General features: G+C 36.1%; 1 protein-coding gene across 1 annotated transcript; it reads right to left on the minus strand.

Moving 5' to 3' along the window:
- Positions 1 to 259: 259 nt before the first annotated feature.
- LOC107870337 (nuclear transcription factor Y subunit B-1) lies at positions 260 to 7,093 on the minus strand (the record flags this gene model as incomplete). Its single annotated transcript, XM_016716828.2, is given in 7 exon segments — positions 260 to 598; positions 1,770 to 1,837; positions 1,943 to 2,026; positions 2,125 to 2,130; positions 2,432 to 2,561; positions 5,700 to 5,954; positions 7,045 to 7,093. Coding segments are annotated over 5 exon segments (510 nt in total). The 3' UTR covers positions 260 to 598; positions 1,770 to 1,777.
- Positions 7,094 to 9,932: the final 2,839 nt, after the last annotated feature.

The following is a 9,932-nucleotide window of genomic DNA, read 5'->3' on the forward strand; positions in this document are numbered from 1 at the left end:
GGGAGGGTAGAATGTACGCAGATCTTGTCCCCCTCAGAGATAGAGACTACATATAGTATGATGAGCAACTGATTTGGTTAAGTTCGGCACAACTACATACCCATTGTAGTACCATAAAGTGGGGTCTAGGGAGGGTACGGATAGGATGTACGCAGATTCTACCAAGACCTGAAAGGTAGCGAGGTTGTTTCTGATAGTTTGGAGAGTCAGTAACCTCACAAGTATACAGCTGCACAATGACTATTTCTTACCAGAAAAGTACCAAGAACCATTCTGCTCACTTCCAAAAGCAATATCTTAAAAGTAAACTTCATACAAAAAGTTAAGGTCACTCAACCTTAGAATCTTAAGCTAATTTGCAGAAAATTTACCAGTTTATAGCAATAACAGACAAATTGCATGTACAAAGCATCAAAGTACTTGAAGAGAAGTTCAGAAAACAAAGTGCTTTGTTGTATGGCAAAATTCAAGATTTTGCAGGATACTTTCGGTTTCTAGAGCTTTCAAACAAGTATCAGCGCACCATTGAATGGTTTTCGTACATATATCAGCGAGAGATCAGAAGGCAGAAGATACTCACATCTGCGCCGTTGTTATTCTGCAAATCGAACCAAAAAAGTCAGCACTATTAAGAGGTAGGAGACCCCAACAAAACAAAGCGCAGATCATTTGATAGATGTGGGTCTGGGAGGGTAGAGTGTACACAAACCTTACCCCTACCTCATCGAGGTAGAGAGGTGGTTTCTGAAAGACCCTCGGCTCAAGTGCAGCAAATCAAAGTAGTTATGAAAAAAAGATAATATTGTAAATAGTTATAAAGAAAACATGGCAACTAATAAGGGGAAAAAAAATCAAATTTTCTATAATCAGCAAATTGATGATCCCTTTGATCAGTAGCAAGCTCGATGAACAATAATTTTAAACTACCCATTGTCCAAAGAATAGTCTTCTCTGCAATCAACTAAGCCTAGTACTTGTTACAGTACATCTCTTAAAATAGAACTGGTTGCAAATATTAACCTTTTGGTGTATACTAAAGATGTATAATACAAACATTTTACTTGACTTGCTTAACTCCTTGTGGTCTGGTCTTTCCCTGGAGCCTGCGCATCGGGCTGCCCTTTTCGCTCAACTCCTTACCAGAACAATTACATTTTTGTACCTTGGCCGTACCTAGTCAGCACTATCTTTGGGCCTTTTTTGCTTGTTTACTTATTCAAAGAAAACCAATACGCAAACTGAACAATGAAGAACCCAAACCCAGGTAAGCTTCCTTTGAAATATTGGTACAACAACAACAACAACAACAACAACATACCCAATGTATTACCACAAAGTGGGGTCTGGGGAGCGTAAAGTGTACGCAGTCTATAACATTACCTCAGATGAAATAGAGAGGTTGTTTCCGATAGACCCCCGGTTTAGGACTTTTTATGAAATATAGATAAGCATAACAAAACTGGAAAAGAACACCCCTACATAATTATCTTTCCATGCACCTCATATATGAAATAAAAATAGTGGAGAAGAAAAGGGGAGCCATCATAGGGATAAAAATAAATATGGGAACTAATCAGCCTCAAATGGAAAATCAAAACTAATATAAGGATAAAAATCAAATGATTATCTTCACTCAAAAGATGTTACAAAAAAAGATTCAAAGAAAACAAAGTGAGAAGCAACATTAGTATACCAACTTACTCTAACAGAAGTCATTCTTATTTATCTAAATATTTACAACAGGAGGGAGAGAATGAAGAAGCACTTACTTAGAAATTCACATTTGGGAGTTCCCATAGTCTAAGTCTTGTGTAAAAGAGCCATCATAGACGAACTGCTATTTTCCAAGAAAATAAGGAGTCAAAATAATAACACCTTTGTTAATGCTATACGGGTTACAAATACCAGAACATGTTGAATAGAGAATTTGGTGCCCTCTTACCTGTGAACTGGGACCGAGATGACCTCCAACTATATCTTTTCTAGCAGACGTATCTCCAGCCCTAACAGATCCCTTGGTGTCTCCCTGACATTAGAAACAATCCCCGGGGCATAGCTAGTGACATATCAGAGGTAAAGAAAATAAGCAACTCTATATCATTGACGAGGAGAAGCAATGCATACCTCCATCTGCAATACCACAATCAACCATAGCCCAGCAAATAGAATAATTCAATTGCCAGAAAAATAAAAGAGACATTGATCAGTTGATAGTTCAAATAATAGTGCGGGGTCAAATTAGAAGTTGTTCGAAACTACAAAGGAAGTTCATATAGACCACAGATACCCAGCAAATCTTCCAAACAAGCGGAAAAGAACTATTCTGTCTCTCTTTTAGTTGCCGATGATAAACACGCGTGCATGAACATCAAGAACTCTTCATATAAACAAGCTTATTTGTAATGGGTTAATGAGGAGGAACTGCAATTACCTCTCTGTACCTAATCAAATAGCCCTTTAGTGGCTCAATGTAGTCCTCAAATCCTAAGGTGGTCAGTGCCCATATCAAATCATCTCCATTAATCGTCTTTCTCTTCTCTTTCTGACACTTGTCACTTGCCCTGTAAAAGAACAGAAAACACATTTAAAATCACATGGCAAGACCACAAACTAAAACTTCCACATCGATTAATAAATGTCGAAGTCTAAGTTCAAAGAAAGCTGCTCTCTCAAAACCATTATGACTCAACATTATTTCGATATGGAATCATCTATCCACATATCCTCACTCGAAGACTCGGCAAATATACTTGGATTAGAATTCACACCTTGACCATTGAAAAAAACAATATCTGTATCCATAAGAAGAATAAAATATCACACAAAATTCTCTGATCTAAAGAAAGAATACAGTAAATACACGCAAACATAGTGAAGAAAAATAGACAAACATTTTTATTATATTGGACGCCTTTTTAGTATGTTATACGTCAACAACGACTAAGGCAAAGGTCCAAATTATCCCCTCAACTATTTGATATTGTTACACTTCACCAATTCCTCCGTCACCCATAGTGATCTCAATCGTTCCGTTCTCTTTTTCTTCTCTTCTTCTCTGCTAAATGCTTCTGATATTCTCTTCTTCCATCCCCCTCACACAACCTCTCTTTCTCACCTCTTAGGCCCTTATCAACAATACTTCCACTCTTTCCAAATCCAACATGGTTAGTTAATTTGGTATATAAAAATTAATGGGAGACCAATATAGAGAGCCGTTGAGTAGCAATGAAACGTTGCACCCCATATATTGCCGATTGTAGATAAAACAAAAAGACAAAGAAAGAGATAAAAGTAGTAATAGTTGAAGATCAAATTGAATTAAATTGTTGGATGCTTTGACAAATAAAGGAGAAAGGATACCAATGAAGAAGCTACGAGCAAAGTGAATAGCAATAGAAGATTACAGGATACTTAAAAAAGAAAAGGAGAAATAGACCAATACAGAAGCTAAGAGAAAGTGCATAGCGCTAGAAAACGGTAACCCACACGTATTAACGAGAAAAAAAAATTGTGTCGAATAAATTTCTTGATACTTACTCAACACATTATCAATTGTACCATAAATAAAAACCCAAAAAGGCGAAAAATTCAACGCCCGACTGAAACAAAATTGTTGAATAATCGAAAAAGGAAAGGGAAAAAGAGACCACTATGGAAGCTAAGAATAAGTTCGGAGCAATTGAAAGTTGTAACTCATGAGGTATCAATTGTACCACCATGAACAACAACATAATTTCAAGACCATTTGAACAGATATAGCAGAATTTTGACTTTTGTAGTAGTCATAAACTATGTAACTACGGAGAACTTGAGGACAGCAGCCCTTATTGTTCTCTTGTTCCCTCTTTCGTCTTTGTTTCTCTCAACAACATCAGCAAAATAGAAGCAGTTTCTCGCCCGCTACTATAAATCATCAATTCCTCTTCCTTCTCTTCTTTCCGCTCTAAAATCAAATGACTTAGTTTCCTATCTCTGGGTCTTCATAGTGCTCCTGTGACTCTTATCGAAAGGATATAGTGGTGTAGGCGAAGAGGGATAATGAGAAGCATTAAACACACAGGGAATTGACCACAGGGAGCTGTGCGTTTCACTATATGGCAACTCGCTAATAGTGTTGTCAAAGGTGTGCGTAAGCCGAGAAGCGACGTGTGAAAAAATGTTGAATGCTTCACGGGCACTTCAATGTCTTCATCAAGGATCTAAGACATATCTATCCTTGCCAATTCATACTAAATTATTAGTATTTCACTTTATCGTAATCTTTTCTCAATTTGTTTGCCGATATATATATATTTTTTTTTTTCGCGCTCTCGCTACGAGTAAGCAACCCTCTTTGGATAATTCGCCCAATCCAAGGTTGGAGGGTTCTTTGCATCCTCTTTTATTTAAAAGTACGTCGAAACCCCACCTCTTGTGTGTCTGAAAAGTAGGTTGTTTGGCAAATTTGTCGATATGCTAAAAATAGTAATAAACATTGTTTTGTTCTTGTTTCCAAAATTTTGGAACTCATAAATGGAGAAGCACAACTAAATTTACAACACGTGAATATTTTCAACAAATATAGCAAATCGTTTAAGTCATATCCATAAGCAAAGAAACATGTGTAGAGAACAATGAACATGGTTGCAACAATTATTTTCAACAAATATAGCAGATCAGTTAAGTCATATCCATAGGCTTATAAAATACGTGCAGCGAATATGGTAGCAAAAAATTCTAGAATGCCACCATATTTTAAACCTAAAAAGAGACTCGAAGAAATTTTCTAGAAGATAAACTCCGAAAATCAAGAATAAAACTTCAAATTTGACCAATTTGAAGTACAATGAACTAATAGTAAATCAAATTTCAAATAAATCCTCACGTATATGAGGCTCTTAAATCTCTTGACTCGTATTTACTTGTGTATGCCGTCATTCTTTAACTATTTGTTCTCTTCTTTTCATTGAAACACTTGGATGTGCTCTCACTATAAGAAATTCCCGCCTGTATTTATCCCATTATCAATCCAAAGGGTATGGTAGCTTGTCGATTTTCCTAATATTACAGGGGCGGATCTACAAGCGGAGTATGGATTCTGAGTCCAGTAGCTTTAGTTCAAATGTTGTATGTGTATTATAAAATACACTGAATATGCACAAAATATTAAATTTAGAACCCAGTTACTAACCCTGATGTCGTTATCCTAAAATAGAAAACATAAAGTTCAAATCTTGTCAATGTAACACTTACCCACTGGTAATGAAACTGATGAACTCAGAGAGACACTCGTAAACATTTGGATGTGCTTCCACTATACGAAATTCTCACCTTATTTATTGGTATATCTATCGGTGTTGAGACCTTCTGACACAAGCTAAAGGTTTAGTGCAGTGATTAAGGTGTTGCAAAACATTCCTAAGATTGTGTGTTCGATCCTAGCTAGCGATATAATTATAATTTTTTGACGCCCCTTAATGAAAATCCTGGCTCCGACACTGCCTAAGGATAAGAGAGCATGTTGATTTTCCTAATATTAACGGGGGGCGGAGCTACAAGCTGACATACGGATTCCAAACTCAACTTTAGCTCAAATGATGTATTTGTATTAAGAAGTTCACTATATATGTACAAAAAAATAAATTTAGAAACTCAGTTGCTAACACACATGATATGGCTTAGCAATTTTAAATATAACATGCTATCAATATAACACTTACTCGCTGGTGATGAAACTGATGAACTCCGAAACACATTCCTGAACAGTATCTTTGGCATCCTTAGCTATCTTGGCATTAGTAGGCAATCCCTTTTTCATAATGCGGCCTATATTTGCAATTGGAAGGTACCTGTCCTGTTCCCTCACATTCGATTGAGGACTTTGTTCATCACCACCACCACTCTCATGGCTTGCACCACCACCTCCTGGACTCGCCGGAACTTCCGCCATACTCAACAACACGAGTAACAAAATCCTAAAACACAAACAAACAACATTAAATAGACAACAACAACAACAAACCCAGTGTATTCCCACATAGTGAGGCCTGGGGAGGGTAAGATGTACGCAGTCCATACCTCTACCTCTAAAGAAGTAGAAAGGCTGTTTCCGATAGACCCCCGGCTCGAGACACGGAAAAACAACATTAAATAGAATCAACAATATATCCACAGGTGAGATCCAGAGAGGGTAGAGTGTACACTGATCTTACCACTAGAGAGGTTGTTTCTGAAAGACCCTAGGCTCAACTATAACATTTCAAAGCTATGTTGCTCGGACTCATCAAAATTATCGACGGGTACATGTCTTATCCTCCAAAAGTAGTGTATTTTTGGAGGATTCAACACAGGAGCGGCAATATTTTTGGAGAGTCTGAGCAACATAGGTTCCAAGTACAAAGGAAATAGTGGAGAAAATATAGCAAACAACAACAAACACCCACAAGCCTAACCCCTCGATAAGCACGACAACACTCCTATCCATTATCCTTCTACCCTAATATGCATCCATCATTAAATACAATCAAGCACAAAAAAAAGAGGAACAGTTTAGTGCACTAAGCTCCTGCTATGCGCAGGTCCAGGAGAAGACTGGACCACAAGTACTATTGTACACAGCTTTATTGTATTTCTACAAGATATTATTTTGACAGCCTTTTCACAACTCAAACCCGTACTCTCCTAGTCACATATGTCGGGCAAGTACTATAGTACTCAACCTTATCATGTATTTTTGTAAGAGACTGCTCAAACCTGTGTCCTCCTAGTCACATGTCATAAAAGGACGAACCCAAGTACTATTATATGGAAATTGTCACAGCTTTATCCCTTCATTTTTTGCAAAAGAATATTCTCACAACTCGAACTCATAACCTTGTCCGAAGGGCATGACCACAAGTACTATCTAGTATTGTACACAGTTTTATCACGAATGCATCTCTCCAAGTGACTGTTTTCACATCTCAAACATGTACTCGTCACATGTATTACAACTTTACTAGTTACGCTAACGCTTCCTACCGAGCAAAAAATTTAATAACTAATAAAAAAAAAAAATGACCTAACCTTAGCTGCTCAACAGTTATACTCTACAGGCAGATCAGAAATTATTTTTCTGTTTTTTTTTTTTTTTGGATTTGTGTTGATTGGATGGATCAGTAGGAAAAGAAGAAAATGGAGGTATAATTTATTTGTATTTGGCGGGCTTTGTTGATGGATTTGTAGTGTTGGCGATTTGAGAGTGTTTGTATACACAGAGATCGAACGGCAGAGAGAAATGGGGAAGAAACTGAACCTACGTTGCAAATAAATAGGGTTTATTTTATTTTATTTTGGTTATTAATGTTAAAATGTACTGTACTGGAATATTGGGATCTTGAAAAAATTATTCTTTTTCTTTTTTAGAGTAATTTTCCACTTTAGCATATAATTTGTTTTTCAGCTCACTTTTCATTTTTAAAATTATATATAAGTATAATTAAGTATGAATATTATTGAAATTACTTAATTTAGCTCGTTGATAATATCTATTTATTTTGTTTACTATAGATTCGGTAATGTAGGTTAGTTAGTTCAGTCGGTTAGTTTTTGTTAAGTTTATTAGAATCTAGTTGTAGTCAGCTGTCATAATGCTACCAAGTATATATGTACACCTTGTAGATATTTTTGGGTTGAGCATTTCATTATAATGAAAGCAGTTTCTGTTTTTCTTTTTCTGTGATTTTTTCTGTACACAATCTTCATCATTGTTGCTTGATTGCTCCCAAGCTTGCAGGATAATCCACCATGAATTTCTCTTGATATGGCATCAGAGACAGATTGTTCTTTCTTCGATTACTTTAGCTGCAACTTTCTCGATTTGAAATCTTTGATTTGTTCGTATTCCTCTGTTTTCCTCAATTCGTGATAGTCTTGTCCTCCACTGTTTTCCTACAATGCCTCAAATTCCTCTACTTCAATGGCTAATGCTTTGAGTTCTTCTGCTTCAACCATGAGTGTTGACGCGATTGATACACTGTACGTGCATCCCTCTGATAGCTCAGGGTTAACCCTTGTTCCTGTTTAGTTTGATGGAACGAGATATCGTTTATGACGGAGAAGCATTATGCAATCTCTTTCAGTGAAGAACAAATTAGGTTTCATCAATGGTGACGGTGTGAAACTTGCTGCAGATTCTCTCCAATTGCGATAATGGCAAAGGTGCGATGACATGATGACATCATGGATATCCTAAATTCACTTACTAAGGAGATTGTAGATAGTGTGGAGTATGTGAACAATTCAACTGAGTTGTGGAGAAAACTTAAAGATCACTACGATCAAACTAATAGTGCAAAATTATATCAAATTCAAAAGGAAATCAATGACTCAACTCAAGGAGTGTTGGATATTACTACCTATTAAACTAGGATAAAGATGATGTAGGAGGAATTTAGCAATTTGATTGATAAGTTTCAATGCAAATGTTTTTGTACTTATGGAGCAAAGAATGGAACGCATAAAGTTGAACAGGACAGATGCCTTATTCAATATTTTAATGGGACTTAATGAAGTCTATACAGTTGTTCGGGGTAGCATACTCATGATAAACCCTCTACCTTCTATGGCACAAACTTTCTCTATTCTGATACAAGAGGAAAAGCAAAGAGAATTTAAGCCAAAAGAAAAAATGTTGATGGAATCTACTTTTCTAAATGCAGCAAGTTACTCTGTAGGCCTTTCTAACTCAAAAGGTTTTAAGACAAATTTATCCATAAGAGGAGGTCAATTTTCAACAAGTTCTCACAAATCCACTCTTTTCTGTGAATATTGCAAGAGAACAGGTCATGTCATGGAGAAATGTTTCAAGTTACATGATTATTCCCAAGATAGTACTTAAGGCAACAAAGATAATCACTCTTACAACAACCATCAGAATCGAAATGGACATGACTTTAACAATAGAGTTGGTTACACCAATAATTCAAGGTATAATTCAGTGCTAATGTTAAGTACAATAAAGGAAAGAGCATTGCAGCAAATGCATATGGAAACATGGGAACTGGAGGAGGCGAAAAGGATAATAAGGAAGAAGATCAACAACTCACTCTCACTAAAGAACAATATGCACATGTGATGAATTTTCTACACCACTTTGGGGGCAAGGGAGGACCTAACAACATCAACTTTACTAATAGAGAAATAAATTTTCCAGGTAATGTAGTATACACTTCCTCTATAAATTTTGATAGTCCTTCATGTAAGCATTTTGAATCAAATGATGACTTGTGGATTATAGACTCAGGAGCTTCCAATCATATGACCTTTAATAATACACTACTAACAAACCTTAAGATCTTACCATGCCCTTTGCTCATTACACTTTCAAATAGATACAAGGTGAAAGTGACACAAATTGGTGATGTGATTATTATACCTATCATCATTTTGCATAGTGTGTTATTTGTATCATCTTTCAAATATAATTTGATTTTTGTTCACTCATTAGTCTCATTTCTTAAATATGTTGTGTCCTTCACTGAAGAGGCCTCAGGTAATTGGTACTAGCAAGCATGGACTTTACTTCCTCTGTTCAAGATGCTTGAAGACCAAGTCCATTATGTCTCAGAACTGCATCTCTAAAAGTCACTCATCTGCTATATTTACTATATAAATCATAATCCTACAAATTCTTCTCATTTTCATTTCCATATAGTGAATCTTATTTCATGTAATAAGAACAAAGTCTGTATTATAAACTATTTTTTTCATGTTGTAAAAGTGAGTTGCATTCTGTGAATTCTTGTTTTTCTCATGGAAACAATGTTGACTTGTTGTGACACACAAGATTAGGCCATGTGCCTTTTGCCAAAATAAAGGGAATCCTATCCGTTCCAACTAAATTTTTCAATCAAACAACCCTTTTTGTGCATTGTCTATCCAATGGCTAGACAAACAAGGTTTTCTTTTACCCA

This window comes from Capsicum annuum, chromosome 5 (assembly GCF_002878395.1).
Source record: "Capsicum annuum cultivar UCD-10X-F1 chromosome 5, UCD10Xv1.1, whole genome shotgun sequence".
Lineage (NCBI taxonomy): Eukaryota > Viridiplantae > Streptophyta > Magnoliopsida > Solanales > Solanaceae > Capsicum > Capsicum annuum.